Source organism: Plectropomus leopardus, chromosome 16 (assembly GCF_026936395.1).
Source record: "Plectropomus leopardus strain MGB_pleo_1.0 chromosome 16, ASM2693639v1, whole genome shotgun sequence".
Taxonomy (NCBI): Eukaryota; Metazoa; Chordata; class Actinopteri; order Perciformes; family Serranidae; genus Plectropomus; species Plectropomus leopardus.
Window position 1 is genome coordinate 4723398 of NC_142191.1, and position 20051 is coordinate 4743448.

Below are 20051 nucleotides of genomic sequence, written 5' to 3' on the forward strand. Positions count from 1 at the left end.
AATAAATCCTCAGTTATTCCCGACATTTCTCTCTGCGTCACTCTTCTTGTAACTGTTTGTCCGTCCAACTCTCTCGGTCTTCCCCAGGTTGTGTCCGGAGGATCTTAACTCGTCTGTGCTGACATACATGACGGAGACGCTGGGATACTCGCTCTCTGAAATCATACACACGCTCACCATCAACCGACCCTCCGCCATCATGGCCTCCTATCACCTGCTGCTCAACAAGCTCAGCAGGAGCCAGAAGGGAGCCAAAGGCAGCAAGGTTAGGAAACACACACATAGACACACATGAGTGGGTCGGTCTAACGGTACCTGAAAAAAGAAATGAAAGAAATGCAACTTTTCTCATGTTCTGCAATGAAGTTTTAACAGCTAAAAATAATTGATTTTGGCAGAAACTGGAGAGCAACGAGTGGAGTCTTCCCAGCAAGAACACGTGGAGAGAGAGGAACAACACCGACTCAAAAACTCAGCAACAGGTAGTTTTAACTGCTTAAAGTACTTTGTGAACACAAATGCAGAGATCGTTTAGGAATGTTTAAAAGATAGCATTAAATGACAAGAAATCCTGAAGTAAATCAAGCCAACAATGATTTAGTCGATCACTCAGTACTTTCTCATAATACTAATACTAACTTCATTTGTATAGCACTTATCTATCTGCTTCACAACGTGGATCAAAACAAAACAAAAAATACAGTTACAATGAAAACATTGTTTTGCTCCTGTCCTACTGTGCACAGTGTAAAAACAGAACAAAAGTAAATAAAACACAATAGTGTCACATCACAATAGTACAAATCAGGCATTAAAAGGAAAAGCTGTCCCATAAAAATATGTTTTATGGAATGATTTAAAAACAGATAAGGTCCTAGCAAGACAGAGAATTTCAAAGCAGCGAGCAAGAGCCTGCCTTATTTATATAGCACCTTTAAAAACAGAATTTACAAAATCCTTTGACAAACAAAGCAGATAAGAGGCGATATCGTAAAGTGTATTGTATTGCATCGTATTGCATCGTATCGCATCGTATCGTACCGTATCGTATCGTATCATATCGTATCGTATCGTATCGTATGTAATAAACCCCACAGGGATTCTAACAATAGAAGCTGGACAACAATGTAAAACAAAGGAGATTAGACAGGAGATGAAAGGTAAGAACAGGTTAGAAAAATACAATAATAAAATAAATGCAGTAAACACATAACACTTATAATAATAATGATAATAATGAGCAGGATTGACACGTTAAAACGTAAATTTAAAAATAAAATTAAGAGACAATTTAAAAGATGACATCACTTAAAAGCAGGTCTATAAGAACTGGTTTTAAGAAGTGATTGGATTTTGAGTGTCGTGTGTCAGAATCTCAGCTAAATAACTGGGGCCTAAATCGTGTTGAGCACTGTAGACCAGCTAAAGTTGCTCAGACAGGAGGAAATGGTGCATTTCTTGGGGACTATTTTAAACTGCGGATTTATACACAATTGTTGTAAAAGTCAGTATTTACAGGAATCGGAGGATGTATATAAAGGTCCAGAAGTGTGGTGTTGTGAGTTCAGCATCAAACTGCATCTTTGTACTCTCCAGTGTTCAAAAGTCACATCAATGTTTACTCTAGTTTTGCTTCGTCTTACATCGCTCCTTTTCTTTGCCGTGGAACGTTGCTTCTCTCCGCGAGCTGCTTGTGATGGCAATAATATTTGTTTTCTTGGAGCTTCTGCCATCACTGTGTTTCTGACACACTAACTGAGACTGTATTTGTACGCTGTATCCATGGACGGCAGCCGGCTCAACTTCTTCATCCTCTCCTGCGGCACACTGGAGGCCACAAGACTCACTGTCGCCTCTCAGGCCAGGAAACATCATTACAGAAGGGATAACTCGTCCCTCACTGCTCAGCAGAGGATATCTTTGCAGTACAGTACAGTGGCGTCTTGGACATAACGTCAAAGGTTTTACTTCTTCACACTCTGTTGATAGAGTTGGTTCAGTTTTTCAAAAAATAAAACAAAAAACATAATATTGTGTCCAGATCTTACAAAATGCACCTTTAAGTCATGTTTGATAGCGTGAGATTCCTGGTTTTGAGAGTCAGGACTCTGTTGTTTGTGGTGGACTTCGTTAGTGTGAGGTGTGCTGTCAGTGCTCTCTGCTCGGTGTATATATGTGGTGCCCCTTTGAGAACATTTTTGGGTCTCGTGAGAAATAATCACTGCTTGTTTTCAGAGTGAACAGACCAATGAGAAAAGCTCGAAACAGTCCAGCAGACCACTGAGAGCCCAACAGACAGCTGAGTGTCAGAGCAACAGGAAGAAGCCTGAGGACATTCACAGGAGGGACCACAGAGAGGACACAGAGAACCGTCCACCTTCACCGTCTCTACCTCAGCTCCCTCACTCTGCCTCCCCCTCAATACCCCCTCGCCCTCCCTCCCCCTCCCCGGCCCGTCTGTCTACAGAGGACGGGGCCACTGATGAGGAGATCGCCATCACCTTGGACACCAGAGAGACACTGTTTCCTGAAGGTAAGGTTTTACCGCCGAAACAGCAGCTGCACACGTCCCCAGTGCAGCGTGTGACGTACTGTATCTGTGTGTTCCAGTGTCTGTGTTCGGAGACAGGGAACTCGTCCATCTTTCTCCTCCTAAAAGCTCCGCATCTCAGCTCTGTGACTCCGCTCCTTGCCAAGTCCCCTTACCCCCCGAGCCAATCAGAGACAGCAGCACGTCGAGGCCGATCCGACACGCACACCTGCTCAGGACGACTCAGTCAGACGGGGCGGCGGACCCCGGGTCAGACTGCTTCCATGACAACCGCCACCCGGACGACCACTCGCATCACCTGAGCATCAACGAGCGCCTGGAGAAGCTGCAGACATTTTATTCGTCAGATAAGACCGGCATCTCTCCCAGGATGCTCCTGGAGGCCGACACACACTCCTCGGACCGAGACCACCTGGGTACCATAGAGACGACACAGACGTCCCCCTCTGCCCCGCTGCCCCGCCTGCGCAACGTCGGGTTAAAAGATGGGCGAAGCAGGAAGATGACATGGGTTGGGTTGACCCGACCCGGACCCCCAGGACTCCTGGTGAATGGGTCAAAACCTCCCGCCTTCCCCTCGCAGAGACAACACACTTTGGTCATGAAAAGTCTCAGGCAGGAGAGGGGCAAGAGACGGGATCTGTCTTCAGCAGCAGGAGGAGGAGGAGCAGGAGAGAGAGGGACGGCAGGGGGAGGGCTGAACGGGGCAAAGAGGAACTCAGTTCAGTTGCGTTCATCTCTGCAGCGCCGGGTCGCGGACCTGAACCTGCCGCTGCTTCCTGCAGCCCTGCAGGGAAAGACAGACAGGAAGAACCAGCTGCACAGCATGGACTACTGATAGGACACGATAGAGAGGCAGAGATAGCGGTCAGAAAAAGGTGCAGTGAAAAAAGAGGATAGCGTTAAGGTCAGTGACGAATTTATAAAGCAGATTAACAATTAAAGGTCCAGCGTGTGGATTTAGGGGGATTTAGTGGCATCTAGCAATGAGAGCTGCAAATGACCAAATAAAACTTCTCCTGGTCAGAGTTTATTTAGTGTTCATTGTTCAGGAGGTTTTTAACAGCAGCCGAACTATCCACTTCGGTGTCTCTCCCTCCAAAACAAATGAACCAGGTGATTAAACTGATAAAACCACTGAATAACGCAGCTTTTTGCTACAAATCAGTGTTTCTCATCACTGCACCCTCTAATCTGTGCTTCTCCGATCACACCGTGATTCTTTTTTCTTCTTTTTCTACACTAAATAAAATACACTTTTTTATATCATATTCCATTTCTGCCAATATATACCTGTAAATCCTACACACTGGACCTTTAAGACATACTGGGCTTGACAGAGAAAGGGCAACATTAAGGTATACTGATTTTTTAAAGAAAACTTTTTTCTCACGCCTCAAGGCGAATGAAGAATCCAAAAAACAGAGAAAATTCTTGATAAATTTAAGTCATGTGGGGCAGCATTTAATATTAGTAAAACTATCAACCATCTGTGTTTTTAAGGGTTTTAACAGCTTAAAAACACACAATAACACAAACTGCTTGAAACAGCGGTGGACCAGCAGCTCCTGTGTTCAACAAGCTTGAATGACTGTTTTTGTCAGTGGAGTCTGGCTTTAATGAGAGCAGAGATACGTTTAACTTTTAGTTAATTTCCCTGATGTAAACGGCCGTTTGTGAAGCACAAAGCACACAACTGATGAATGAGACTTATTATTATCCTGCAGGAGGCGTGTGAACGTTTGTAAACAGATGTTTTGACGTAGTTTTGCTGATGTTAAACTTTGCTTCCTATGACGTAAATTCATCAAGAATTTTCTCAGTTTTTTGGATTCTTCCTTCATTGTGGAGGCATGCGAGAAAAACAAGTTTTCTTTATGAATTGAATGTAACATGAGGTGAATATTTGATATACAAATAGTCATTTGGGGGATGAAATATTACTGCGAGCTGAACTAATTTATAAGGGGTGGATGTAAAGATACGGCAGCAGTTTAAAACTGTGCATAGACATTGTCGGGGTGTGTGTTGTGTAAACGGCAGCTACAAAAAGATGCTAAAACTATTATTTCCCACTGTTCAATTCATGCCTTACTCACCAAGAGGACTCCCTCCCAAACAAACAAACAAACAAACAGTATGCATCCTTTATACACTGCAGTGCCAAAAATTCTAACTCTGGTTAAAGATTAATTTTAATTTGGCCTTTTGTGGCTGGGCTTTGGTTTAGCTCATGTTAATAATTTTCCTCTGGAATTTCATGTTAATCTCCATCATCACAATGTGAAGTGCAGAATGCACACAGACATGTATTCACTGCTCTTAAATACATTTTTGTACTAACATTGACAGTCAAAGTAAAAAGTCGCAATTCCACCTCAGTCTTGTTATGTGTCTTCATGGCAAGTTTTTGGCAAAGTTATCGGTTTATTAATAAGCCAGAACTCAACGTGTCCTTCTATAAGGCAAAACGATGGATGTCGCACAATTTTTTAACCAACTCTTCGTAAAACAGTGAAGTTATAGAGCCTCATCACACTGTCACCAAAACGTCCTGCACTGATGGTTTTTATGGCTTATTTGCGGTTATCCCAGACCATCGTGGTAATGCCAGGTAGAAACAGGCCCAGTTCTTCGCCGTTATTCTACCCAAGTCTCAACCGAGTCACACCCGGATTCTCCGTTTTTTTTTGTTTTTTTTTTTTAGATGTTTTTTGGGCGTTTTTGCCTTTAAATGATAGGACAGTGTGAAAGGGGGAGAGAGAGAGGGGATGACATGCAGCAAAGGGCCAAGGCACCGAGCCACCAGGCGCCCCTCTCGACTGATTTCTGATAACCACAACCCGGCGTGCTGAGTTTGGGCCAATGCTGGGCCAGGATCTTGTTTATAGCTGCCCGGTGATGGCAGTGTCAGCAGCCAGAATCGGGTCAGTTCTTTTAGCCCGATGCTAAGGCGTCATTCATCATATTGACGGACTTATTTGTTGCGGAGGGCCGAGTGCACCGATGCTGTGTCTGGCCATTTTTGACAATGATCTGGTGATCATTGGTGTTTATTTCGCCTCATTTTGGGGCGTCGCTCATCCAGAGTCTCACCTGAGTTGGGCAACCGCATATGGCCCAACTATTTCTTCTAGCATGTCGATTTGAACCAATGCCGGGCCAGGTTTTTTTGGATACTGGCTCAGTGATTGCTGTGTCATCAGCCAGAATCAGGCCTTATTTTTGGGCGTCATTCATCCTGAGACTTACCTGAGTCGAGCAACTGGATTTGACCCGACTTATTTCTTCTGGCGTGCTGAGTTTGGGCCAAAGCTGGGGCAGGTCACTTTGGCCACCTGAGGTAGTGCAGTGAAATAAGAAGTAATCATTTAATCACTGATGAAATCGTAGTATCTATAACCTGCTGAAAGTTTTGGTTAAACAAAATCATTTCCTTTAAGCTTTAGCTGGGTATCTGTTCGTTGATTAGGAATACGTCTGTGGTTTGCTCCTCACTAGACTGAAACTACTTCTGTTTTGTCTGTGCTTCCTCAGCCGTTCGGTAAACTGATAAAGTCTCCGCTTACATGTGAAGTGTTTTGTGGTGGACAAGGACCAGAATAGCTCTACTCAAATTGTGGCAGCAGCCAAAACGTGGAAACAATTTTGACTCTTTTAAATAACATTTACACAACAGTTTTTATTTTGATGAACCAACCAACATCAACACATCTTTTACTTGACCATTTTAGCTTTAATCCAATTAACTACTACACATTTGTGAGAGCGGTAGATGAGCTCTCTATATGATTTGTTACACAACTGCAAATCTAATTCATACCACAAAATTTAAACTATCCTTCCTCCAAATCTGTGACAAGCCTTTTCACCCTCGCTCGTACGTCCTCTGTCGCTCTTCTCTCACTGTCTCTGGATCATTAATATTCAGATGTGCTGCAGAGATGTGGAGGAATCTGGTTGCTGCTTGGCGGCGCTCTTCGTAGCTGCTGAATAATTGAGGCGTTGTTACCTGATACTCTGTTTGCGAGTGTGTGTGCGTGTGTGTGTGTGTGTGTGTGTGTGTGTGTGTGTGTTTGCCGGGCATGGCGCATGTTCAGCGTGTACCCAATGAGGACAGATTGAACCCACTGAGGTGGATACATCCCCCACTCCAGTTACCTCTCTGGCTACTTAACGCTGATATGAACCAGTAAGCTCTGATACTGTATCAGACAAACACACACATTCACGCTGAACAATGGCATTACACTAAACAAGGACGGCTGCTTAACGGCCAACTTGCCAAGTTCAGTAAGCCTAAAGAAATACACTCGATCTAAAAACAGTTATTCAGAAACCTATTAAGGTTATTTTAGTGTAATATTTGGGGCCCAAATGGAGAAAAAAGATCTTGTGTATCCTGGAGAGTCTAAACAAGCAGCCAGTTCCTCCCTGAGCTCAGCCAGACTGAATCTGAATGGTGCGTATAAATTGCACAAACTAAGTAGCCTAAGGAAAATAGATCAATAATGCATGTTGCACATAAAGATGTATCCATGGCGACTGGTGTTTACATGCACGCTACATTGAACATTGTTCCGTCAGAAGGGCGTGCGCCTGTAACATCAAACGGCGGCTTAAAACGTGCTGCATGAGATCAAGGCAGGTTATCGGTGATGCATTTGACAAAAGTGAGCTCCTGACAGCCGTCACAAAACCAGAGCAGAGTGAAAGTAAACCCACAGCTTATGAGCCAGTATTTGGATTTATAATCTTGTGCTTGATTGTGCTTTGAGTTTGCAACATTAAACAGCAGAACTGACATTTTTCATTCGCCACTGAGCAACATTCATTGGCCTCTAACTCCTTTAACTGTATCTAGTTTTATTTATACGTCCTTGTTTATGAGGAATATAAGAAGTGCAGGGTTGACTTCATGAGTCTCTCAGGACGCAGCTTTAATAATGCTTTATCTTAACTGTTCTGCCTCTCCGCCTCTCCGCGTGGTCTTTGACTATCACGTCCTCCCTCCACGCGCACTCAGTTCCATGTCCTCCACTCTCGGCTGGTAATTCAAAATGTAGAAAAAGTTGTATTAAAGTTTCAGCCTCTGTCATGCTCCCATAGATAAGATGCTATAGAGACGGACAGTTGTGCTCACCGGCAGTTAGTCATGCATCTCTGTGTTTAATCTGGTTTGTTTTTCGACGTGCCTGGACATGTCTACTCTGATGTTTGACATTTTAGGGACAAGCTGGTTACTTATTACAGAAGCCTCTTGGTCTTTCTTATATCAAAATCCACGTGGTCTTCAGTCCAGTCGATGGATGTGCACTTGCTGTCCACTATCCGAGTCATTTCGACTACACAAGTTGAACTAGTCGACTCGTTTTTGAGATATTTGTCATCTCCAGAGCCATCAGGCCATCATAGCTGAGTTAAAGTGTAAAGAGACGACAGCGATGTGGACAGACAAACACAGATTCAGGTCTGAAAGCTGAAACCTTTGTTGGATGTGGATGCATGACCGTCTGTGTCATTTCATTTGATGTATTGCAGCTTAATCCCTCTGTTAATGACCGATGAGAGACGCGTCCTTTGTGTTTGCTTTTTCATAGAACAAACGCAGGATTAGGAGCAGAGACAAAAGAGCGAATATGCAGCTGACCCCGACGTCAACTTCCAGATACAATGGGAAAGAATATTATATTGTTATTATACGAGAAATTTAGCTTTCTGACACAAAAAAAAAAAACTGACAAATTTTTGAAATATAATTACTTACATAACTTGACACTAATTTAATTGGCTAATTATGATACCGATGTGGAAAAGGCATACTGGTGGTCACCTGGAGGCCACAGGGGTTACAGGAGCAGCGGTTATGGAATGAAATGGATGGTGTTACTCCATTAGCACTTCAATAGTCTTGGGTGTCTCTGAGAATAATCGCCGTGCCCATCACAAGTGTTTGTGTGTGTGTGTGTGTGTGTGTGTGTGTGTGTGTGTGTGTGTGTGTGTGTGTGTCAGTCTGGGCGAGCCTGGGTTCCGGCGTGTCCGGTTTCTAATGATGGTCATCCATAATTGAGTGTCACCTCGCGGGGGGGGGGGGCGGTCCAGGGTGCTGCAGTGGTTAACGAGGCTCCGGCTGCTGGCCATGACAGCGTGTGTGTATGAGTCACGGGGGTCAGCGGCGCACAAAACGTCCAGCGCCGCAGAGCAGCAACCGGAGCCGAACACTGTTTAATTGATGCCACCTCTGATTAACTGTCAGTTCAGGATCAACACCAGCTAATTCGCTAAAATACACTCTGACCGGAGGGACACTGTGTCACTTTAACCTCAGCTCATGGAGCCGCCCTTAACCCAACACTTGGGAGCTTAACCTTCAGCAGGTTGACGCTCAAAAAGAAATGAGGTTATCAGATAATAGAGGCGTCTATTAGTTTGCTCTTTTACAATATCCAGAAAGCATCCAACAAAGTCAGTCAAAAAAATGCTGTCCAATATCATGGCATGGAAAAGTCCGACTCAAGTATGCCGTAAAATCTACTTAAAATGTCATTTTCCTTCAAAAAGTCATAACAGTGTGAAAAAATCGTAGAATAATATGTCTTAGGAAATTTGAAGAGAATGTATAGCATGAAATTAAAAATCTAAATGAAGTCATTGTATAGTATGTAAAAAATGAAAATCATACTATAGTATGTCATAATAAATTTTAAAAAAGTAATCCCTCAGTATGTCATTAAAAATCATAGCACAGAATGTAAAAAAAATGTAATATATAAATAATTTTATAGTATAGCATGTCAAAAAATGTGGAAAAATTTGGTATATCTTTAAAAATCATAGTTTATCATGTCATAAAAAATGTGAAAAATGACAGTATAATATGTCATAATGGGAAAAAAAACATAGTTTAGCATGTCATAAATGTGCAAAAAAAAAACTTCATAGTAGTTTCTCAGAAAAAATGGGGAAAAAGTCGTAATAAAGTCTGACGTGTGATGATCTTAGGTCGAGGAAAACAGTTTGTTGGAATATTTAACGCACGAGTGAACCTCTGGCTCGCTCACAGCATATTGTTTGGATGAATCATTGCTCCATGAGAGTCATATTTCTGGATGAAAGAGATCCTGTCAAGATAAGCGGTTGTCGTGATCAGCTGCCAGCTGTTTTGACAGGCAAAACTCGGCACCTACACAATCCATGACGGACATGCTGGGCCTTGGCTTTCAGACATAACTGACTCAATGATATACAAGCCGTACAGCTTTCTTCCTCTGAAGTTTTCTGGCAGTTTCTCTCAAAGATTAGTTGAGGATTTGTAATTCCTCTCTGAAAGTTGAGTCATTATCCCATCCCAAACTTCTTGAATGTGCTCCCCGGGGGGTTTTAAGAGTTCCCGCGAGTGCAAAGATAAAAAAAAAACAAAAGTTTTTTGCAGCCAGACAATCTCGCAGGTGACGAGACAATCAATTACTAATGAAGTCTGCAACAGAAAGCAGAGCTGTATGAGTCAGAGGTGTTAAGTTCAGCACATGTTGTTTGCACTGTGAAAAGACCATAAAAATGCCATGTGTTGTTTTACCTGCGAAACTCATTTTAGAGGGAAACGTGTGCAGAAAAAACACTGTCATCATTCTTGCTCTTTGTCCTCAACTGTTGCAACCACCAGCAAAAAGCCATGCAGGCGACAACATATGTTGTTCTGCATCTCCATCTGCTGAGGGCTCTGTGTAGTGCACGTTGTTTTACTATTAAGGGTATGCTTCATTGCTTAATTTCTTGAAATACATAACTCTTGTGGCTCATAATACTTCTGCATAGTTCTTGACACATTTTTTCCATTGCACCCTCTCTGCAAATGGTAAGGCTTTACTTGTAAAGATAAAATATTGCTCAAGATATAACAGTCTTCTAAAATATCAGAAACTTTGTGGTATATTCCTGCTGTATTTAGGGCATAAATACATGAGCTTAAATGGGAGGTAAATCTTTAGTAGGACTAAAGGGAGATACTAAGTACAAAGTATATCATGCCCAAAGCTGCTCTGTGCTTTTCTCAAGTGGAAATGAAAGGACATTTTTGTTTACTCAACATGGAAAAAGACTTAAAAAGTCGTAGTATACTATGTCATTAAAAATGTGAAAAATCATTGTATAGGGTTTATTCTATGACTTCCACAATTTCACAACTTACTATAATATGATTTTTTTGATTTATTGTACTTTTGCATTTTTCACATTTTTGAGGACATATTATACTTTAAGATGTCATAAAAATGTTGAAGAAAATAGCGTAGTAGGTCATGATATATTTAAGTTATGATATAATGTGATGTGAAAATCGTCACAGTACACAATGTCGTGAAAATTGTGAAAAATATTTCATAGTATAGTATATCATGAAAACCTTAAAAAAAGTCATAGTAATGTAAATCAGAATAATGTGAGAAACCTCCTAGTATAGTATGTTATGAAGAATAATAAAATAATTTTATTGTATCTCAAAAAACTGGAAAAAGTCATAGTTAAGTATGTCAATAAATATATTTGAAAAACATCATTATATAGCATCTCACGAAAATGTAAAAAAATTAAAAAACGAAAAACAACCTTCATAGTATAACAGATCATAAAAGCTGAAAAAGTCAAAGTATAGTATAGTGTGAAAATCATAGAAGAGGATGGAATAAAAATGTGAAAAAAATAACATAACAAATCATTAATGTCAAAAATCATTGTAAAAATGATTTTTTCGACATGCTATTTTATTGGGTTTCTGGCTGTTTTTGGATGTTTTTTTCACCACTGTATAATATAACATGATTCTACATGCTATGCTAAGTGGTTTTCAGCTGTTTTTGGGATGTGTCAAATTTCGACATTTTTGCCATACTATAGCCTTGCTTCTTTGGTCATTTTTTCGACATGCTATTTTATATGGTTTCTGGACGTTTTTGGAAGTTTTTTTCAATACTGTATATTATAACAGGCCTCTAAATGCTATTCTAAGTGGTTTTCAGCTGTTTTTGGGACGTGTCAAATTTCGCGTTTTTTTGCCATACTATAGCCTTGCTTCTTTGGTCATTTTTTCGACATGCTATTTTATGGGGTTTCTGGACGTTTTTGGATGTTTTTTTCAATACTGTATAATATAACATGCTTCTACATACTCTATTAAGTGGTTTTCAGCTGTTTTTGGGACGTGTCAAATTTCGCCATTTTTGCCATACTATAGCCTTGCTTCTTTGGTCATTTCTTCAACATGCTATTTTATTGGGTTTCTGGCTGTTTTTGGATATTTTTTTCACCACTGTATATTATAACAGACTTCTACATGCTATGCTAAGTGATTTTCAGCTGTTTTTGGGACGTGTCAAATTTCGACATTTTTGCCATACTATAGCCTTGCTTCTTTGGTCATTTTTTCGACATGCTATTTTATTGAGTTTCTGGCTGTTTTTGGATGTTTTTTTTCACCACTGTATTTTATAACAGGCCTTTTAATACTATTCTAAGTGGTTTTCAGCTGTTTTTGGGACGTGTCAAATTTCGCCATTTTTGCCATACTATAGCCTTGCTTCTTTGGTCATTTTTTCGACATGCTATTTTATGTGGTTTCTGGACGTTTTTGGATGTTTTTTTCAATACTGTATATTATAACAGGCCTCTAAATGCTATTCTAAGTGGTTTTCAACTGTTTTTGGGACGTGTCAAATTTTGACATTTTTGCCATACTATAGCCTTGCTTCTTTGGTCATTTCTTCAACATGCTATTTTATTGGGTTTCTGGCTGTTTTGGGATGTTTTTTTCACCACTGTATATTATAACAGACCTCTACATGCTATGCTGAGTGGTTTTCAGCTGTTTTTGGGACGTGTCAAATTTTGACATTTTTGCCATACTATAGCCTTGCTTCTTTGGTCATTTTTTCGACATGCTATTTTATTGAGTTTCTGGCTGTTTTTGGATGTTTTTTTCACCACTGTATATTATAAAAGGCCTTTTAATACTATTCTAAGTGGTTTTCAGCTGTTTTTGGGACGTGTCAAATTTTGACATTTTTGCCATACTATAGCCTTGCTTCTTTGGTCATTTTTTCGACATGCTATTTTATTGAGTTTCTGGCTGTTTTTGGATGTTTTTTTCACCACTGTATAATATAACATGCTTCTACATGCTATTCTAAGTGGTTTTCAGCTGTTTTTGGGACGTGTCAAATTTCGACATTTTTGCCATACTATAGCCTTGCTTCTTTGGTCATTTTTTCGACATGCTATTTTATATGGTTTCTGGCTGTTTTTGGAAGTTTTTTCACAACTGTATACTATAACATGCCTCTAAATTGTATTCTAAGTGGTTTTCAGCTGGTTTTGGGACGTGTCAAATTTCGCCATTTTTGCCATACTATAGCCTTGCTTCTTTGGTCATTTTTTCGACATGCTATTTTATGTGGTTTCTGGACGTTTTTGGATGTTTTTTTCAATACTGTATATTATAACAGGCCTCTAAATGCTATTCTAAGTGGTTTTCAACTGTTTTTGGGACGTGTCAAATTTTGACATTTTTGCCATACTATAGCCTTGCTTCTTTGGTCATTTTTTCAACATGCTATTTTATTCGGTTTCTGGCTGTTTTTGGATGTTTTTTTCACCACTGTATGTTATAAAAGGCCTTTTAATACTATTCTAAGTGGTTTTCAGCTGTTTTTGGGACGTGTCAAATTTCGACATTTTTGCCATACTATAGCCTTGCTTCTTTGGTCATTTTTTCGACATGCTATTTTATGTGGTTTCTGGACGTTTTTGGAAGTTTTTTCACAACTGTATACTATAACATGCCTCTAAATGCTATTCTAAGTGGTTTTCAGCTGTTTTTGGGACGTGTCAAATTTTGCCATTTTTGCCATACTATAGCCTTGCTTCTTTGGTCATTTTTTCGACATGCTATTTTATATGGTTTCTGGACGTTTTTGGAAGTTTTTTTCACAACTGTATACTATAACATGCCTCTAAATTGTATTCTAAGTGGTTTTCAGCTGTTTTTGGGACGTGTCAAATTTTGACATTTTTGCCATACTATAGCCTTGCTTCTTTGGTCATTTTTTCAACATGCTATTTTATTGGGTTTCTGGCTGTTTTTGGATGTTTTTTTCACCACTGTATGTTATAAAAGGCCTTTTAATACTATTCTAAGTGGTTTTCAGCTGTTTTTGGGACGTGTCAAATTTTGACATTTTTGCCATACTATAGCCTTGCTTCTTTGGTCATTTTTTCGACATGCTATTTTATGGGGTTTCTGGACGATTTTGGAAGTTTTTTCACAACTGTATATTATAACAGGCCTCTAAATGCTATTCTAAGTGGTTTTCAGCTGTTTTTTGGGACGTGTCAAATTTTGACATTTTTGCCATACTATAGCCTTGCTTCTTTGGTCATTTTTTTGACATGCTATTTTATGTGGTTTCTGGACGTTTTTGGAAGTTTTTTCACAACTGTATATTATAAAAGGCCTGTTAATACTATTCTAAGTGGTTTTCAGCTGTTTTTGGGACGTGTCAAATTTTGACATTTTTGCCATACTATAGCCTTGCTTCTTTGGTCATTTTTTCAACATGCTATTTTATTGGGTTTCTGGCTGTTTTTGGATGTTTTTTTCACCACTGTATATTATAACAGGCCTCTAAATGCTATTCTAAGTGGTTTTCATCTGTTTTTGGGACGTGTCAAATTTCGACATTTTTGCCATACTATAGCCTTGCTTCTTTGGTCATTTTTTCAACATGCTATTTTATGTGGTTTCTGGACGTTTTTGGATGTTTTTTTCACCACTGTATGTTATAAAAGGCCTTTTAATACTATTCTAAGTGGTTTTCAGCTGTTTTTGGGACGTGTCAAATTTTGACATTTTTGCCATACTATAGCCTTGCTTCTTTGGTCATTTTTTCAACATGCAATTTTATGTCTTTTTGGGACGTTTTTGGATGTTTTTTCACCACTGTATACTATAACATGCCTCTAAATGCTATTCTAAGTGGTTTTCAGCTGTTTTTGGGATGTGTCAAATTTTGACATTTTTGCCATACTATAGCCTTGCTTCTTTGGTCATTTTTTCGACATGCTATTTTATGTGGTTTCTGGACGTTTTTGGAAGTTTTTTCACAACTGTATATTATAAAAGGCCTGTTAATACTATTCTAAGTGGTTTTCAGCTGTTTTTGGGACGTGTCAAATTTTGACATTTTTGCCATACTATAGCCTTGCTTCTTTGGTCATTTTTTCGACATGCTATTTTATTGGGTTTCTGGCTGTTTTGGATGTTTTTTCACCACTGTATATCATAAAAGGCCTTTTAATACTATTCTAAGTTGTTTTCAGCTGTCTTTGGGACGTGTCAAATTTTGACATTTTTGCCATACTATAGCCTTGCTTCTTTGGTCATTTTTTCAACATGCTATTTTATTGGGTTTCTGGCTGTTTTTGGATGTTTTTTTCACCACTGTATAATATAACATGCTTCTACATGCTATGCTAAGTGGTTTTCAGCTGTTTTTGGGACGTGTCAAATTTCGACATTTTTGCCATACTATAGCCTTGCTTCTTTGGTCATTTTTTCGACATGCTATTTTATGTGGTTTCTGGACGTTTTTGGATGTTTTTTTCAATACTGTATATTATAACAGGCCTCTAAATGCTATTCTAAGTGGTTTTCAACTGTTTTTGGGACGTGTCAAATTTTGACATTTTTGCCATACTATAGCCTTGCTTCTTTGGTCATTTTTTCAACATGCTATTTTATTCGGTTTCTGGCTGTTTTTGGATGTTTTTTTCACAACTGTATATTATAAAAGGCCTTTTAATACTATTCTAAGTGGTTTTCAGCTGTTTTTGGGACGTGTCAAATTTCGACATTTTTGCCATACTATAGCCTTGCTTCTTTGGTCATTTTTTCGACATGCTATTTTATGTGGTTTCTGGACGTTTTTGGATGTTTTTTCACAACTGTATATTATAAAAGGCCTCTAAATGCTATTCTAAGTGGTTTTCAGCTGTTTTTGGGACGTGTCAAATTTTGACATTTTTGCCATACTATAGCCTTGCTTCTTTGGTCATTTTTTCGACATGCTATTTTATTGGGTTTCTGGCTGTTTTTGGATGTTTTTTTCACCACTGTATATTATAACAGACCTCTACATGCTATGCTAAGTGGTTTTCAGCTGTTTTTGGGACGTGTCAAATTTCGACATTTTTGCCATACTATAGCCTTGCTTCTTTGGTCATTTTTTCGACATGCTATTTTATGTGGTTTCTGGACGTTTTTGGATGTTTTTTTAACCACTGTATATTATAAAAGGCCTTTTAATACTATTCTAAGTGGTTTTCAACTGTTTTTGGGACGTGTCAAATTTTGACATTTTTGCCATACTATAGCCTTGCTTCTTTGGTCATTTTTTCAACATGCTATTTTATTGAGTTTCTGGCTGTTTTTGGATGTTTTTTTCACCACTGTATGTTATAAAAGGCCTTTTAATACTATTCTAAGTGGTTTTCAGCTGTTTTTGGGACGTGTCAAATTTTGACATTTTTGCCATACTATAGCCTTGCTTCTTTGGTCATTTTTTCAACATGCTATTTTATTGGTTTTTTGGCTGTTTTGGGATTTTTTTTTCACCACTGTATGTTATAACAGACCTCTAAATGCTATTCTAAGTGGTTTTCAACTGTTTTTGGGACGTGTCAAATTTTGACATTTTTGCCATACTATAGCCTTGCTTCTTTGGTCATTTTTTCGACATGCTATTTTATGTGGTTTCTGGACGTTTTTGGATGTTTTTTTCAATACTGTATATTATAACAGGCCTCTAAATGCTATTCTAAGTGGTTTTCAACTGTTTTTGGGACGTGTCAAATTTTGACATTTTTGCCATACTATAGCCTTGCTTCTTTGGTCATTTTTTCGACATGCTATTTTATGTGGTTTCTGGACGTTTTTGGAAGTTTTTTCACCACTGTATATTATAAAAGGCCTTTTAATACTATTCTAAGTGGTTTTCAGCTGTTTTTGGGACGTGTCAAATTTTGACATTTTTGCCATACTATAGCCTTGCTTCTTTGGTCATTTCTTCAACATGCTATTTTATTGGGTTTCTGGCTGTTTTGGGATGTTTTTTTCACCACTGTATATTATAACAGACCTCTACATGCTATTCTAAGTGGTTTTCAGCTGTTTTTGGGACGTGTCAAATTTCGACATTTTTGCCATACTATAGCCTTGCTTCTTTGGTCATTTTTTCGACATGCTATTTTATATGGTTTCTGGCTGTTTTTGGATGTTTTTTTCACCACTGTATATTATAAAAGGCCTTTTAATACTATTCTAAGTGGTTTTCAGCTGTTTTTGGGACGTGTCAAATTTTGACATTTTTGCCATACTATAGCCTTGCTTCTTTGGTCATTTTTTCGACATGCTATTTTATTGAGTTTCTGGCTGTTTTTGGATGTTTTTTTCACCACTGTATATTATAACATGCCTCTAAATGCTATTCTAAGTGGTTTTCAACTGTTTTGGGATGTGTCAAATTTCGCCATTTTTGCCATACTATAGCCTTGCTTCTTTGGTCATTTTTTCGACATGCTATTTTATGTGGTTTCTGGCTGTTTTTGGATGTTTTTTTCACCACTGTATAATATAACATGCTTCTACATGCTATGCTGAGTGGTTTTCAGCTGTTTTTGGGACGTGTCAAATTTCGACATTTTTGCCATACTATAGCCTTGCTTCTTTGGTCATTTTTTCGACATGCTATTTTATTGAGTTTCTGGCTGTTTTTGGATGTTTTTTTTCCACAACTGTATATTATAAAAGGCCTTTTAATACTATTCTAAGTGGTTTTCAGCTGTTTTTGGGACGTGTCAAATTTTGACATTTTTGCCATACTATAGCCTTGCTTCTTTGGTCATTTTTTCAACATGCTATTTTATGGGGTTTCTGGACGTTTTTGTAAGTTTTTTCACAACTGTATATTATAAAAGGCCTCTAAATGCTATTCTAAGTGGTTTTCAGCTGTTTTTGGGACGTGTCAAATTTTGACATTTTTGCCATACTATAGCCTTGCTTCTTTGGTCATTTTTTCGACATGCTATTTTATGGGGTTTCTGGACGTTTTTGGAAGTTTTTTCACAACTGTATATTATAAAAGGCCTTTTAATACTATTCTAAGTGGTTTTCAGCTGTTTTTGGGACGTGTCAAATTTTGACATTTTTGCCATACTATAGCCTTGCTTCTTTGGTCATTTTTTCAACATGCTATTTTATTCGGTTTCTGGCTGTTTTTGGATGTTTTTTTCACCACTGTATGTTATAAAAGGCCTTTTAATACTATGCTAAGTGATTTTCAGCTGTTTTTGGGACGTGTCAAATTTCGACATTTTTGCCATACTATAGCCTTGCTTCTTTGGTCATTTCTTCAACATGCTATTTTATTGGGTTTCTGGCTGTTTTGGGATGTTTTTTTCACCACTGTATATTATAACAGACCTCTACATGCTATGCTGAGTGGTTTTCAGCTGTTTTTGGGACGTGTCAAATTTCGACATTTTTGCCATACTATAGCCTTGCTTCTTTGGTCATTTTTTCGACATGCTATTTTATGGGGTTTCTGGACGTTTTTGGATGTTTTTTTCAATACTGTATATTATAACAGGCCTCTAAATGCTATTCTAAGTGGTTTTCAACTGTTTTTGGGACGTGTCAAATTTTGACATTTTTGCCATACTATAGCCTTGCTTCTTTGGTCATTTTTTCGACATGCTATTTTATTGAGTTTCTGGCTGTTTTTGGATGTTTTTTTCACCACTGTATATTATAAAAGGCCTTTTAATACTATTCTAAGTGGTTTTCAGCTGTTTTTGGGACGTGTCAAATTTTGACATTTTTGCCATACTATAGCCTTGCTTCTTTGGTCATTTTTTCGACATGCTATTTTATGTGGTTTCTGGACGTTTTTGGAAGTTTTTTCACAACTGTATATTATAAAAGGCCTCTAAATGCTATTCTAAGTGGTTTTCAGCTGTTTTTGGGACGTGTCAAATTTTGACATTTTTGCCATACTATAGCCTTGCTTCTTTGGTCATTTCTTCAACATGCTATTTTATGTGGTTTCTGGCTGTTTTTGGATGTTTTTTTCACCACTGTATATTATAAAAGGCCTTTTAATACTATTCTAAGTGGTTTTCAGCTGTTTTTGGGACGTGTCAAATTTTGACATTTTTGCCATACTATAGCCTTGCTTCTTTGGTCATTTTTTCGACATGCTATTTTATTGAGTTTCTGGCTGTTTTTGGATGTTTTTTTTCACCACTGTATATTATAAAAGGCCTTTTAATACTATTCTAAGTGGTTTTCAGCTGTTTTTGGGACGTGTCAAATTTTGACATTTTTGCCATACTATAGCCTTGCTTCTTTGGTCATTTTTTCGACATGCTATTTTATTGGGTTTCTGGCTGTTTTTGGATGTTTTTTTCACCACTGTATAATATAACATGCCTCTAAATGCTATTCTAAGTGGTTTTCAGCTGTTTTTGGGATGTGTCAAATTTTGACATTTTTGCCATACTATAGCCTTGCTTCTTTGGTCATTTTTTCGACATGCTATTTTATTGAGTTTCTGGCTGTTTTTGGATGTTTTTTTCACCACTGTATATTATAAAAGGCCTTTTAATACTATTCTAAGTGGTTTTCAGCTGTTTTTGGGACGTGTCAAATTTTGACATTTTTGCCATACTATAGCCTTGCTTCTTTGGTCATTTTTTCGACATGCTATTTTATATGGTTTCTGGACGTTTTTGGAAGTTTTTTTCACAACTGTATACTATAACATGCCTCTAAATTGTATTCTAAGTGGTTTTCAGCTGTTTTTGGGACGTGTCAAATTTCGACATTTTTGCCATACTATAGCCTTGCTTCTTTGGTCATTTTTTCAACATGCTATTTTATTGGGTTTCTGGCTGTTTTTGGATGTTTTTTTCACCACTGTATGTTATAAAAGGCCTTTTAATACTATTCTAAGTGGTTTTCAGCTGTTTTTGGGACGTGTCAAATTTTGACATTTTTGCCATACTATAGCCTTGCTTCTTTGGTCATTTTTTCGACATGCTATTTTATGGGGTTTCTGGACGATTTTGGAAGTTTTTTCACAACTGTATACTATAACATGCCTCTAAATGCTATTCTAAGTGGTTTTCAGCTGTTTTTGGGACGTGTCAAATTTTGACATTTTTTCCATACTATAGCCTTGCTTCTTTGGTCATTTTTTCGACATGCTATTTTATGTGGTTTCTGGACGTTTTTGGAAGTTTTTTCACAACTGTATATTATAAAAGGCCTGTTAATACTATTCTAAGTGGTTTTTAGCTGTTTTTGGGACGTGTCAAATTTTGCCATTTTTGCCATACTATAGCCTTGCTTCTTTGGTCATTTTTTCAACATGCTATTTTATGGGGTTTCTGG

The 20051-nt window shown here is 38.3% G+C and overlaps 1 protein-coding gene across 3 annotated transcripts in view; it reads left to right on the plus strand.

Annotated features, from left to right (window-relative positions):
• The window catches only part of LOC121955085 (uncharacterized), a 169755-nt gene extending 164828 nt beyond the window's left edge, over window positions 1–4927 (plus strand). For all 3 annotated transcript variants that reach the window (XM_088089692.1, XM_088089693.1, XM_042502874.2), the window contains 4 exons: window positions 88–265; window positions 399–482; window positions 2236–2533; window positions 2611–4927. In XM_088089692.1, the coding sequence (XP_087945818.1) occupies window positions 88–265; window positions 399–482; window positions 2236–2533; window positions 2611–3389 (1339 nt within the window). In that variant the 3' untranslated portion in view covers window positions 3390–4927. The remainder of the gene's footprint in view (window positions 1–87; window positions 266–398; window positions 483–2235; window positions 2534–2610) is intronic.
• The last annotated feature ends 15124 nt before the right edge of the window (window positions 4928–20051 follow it).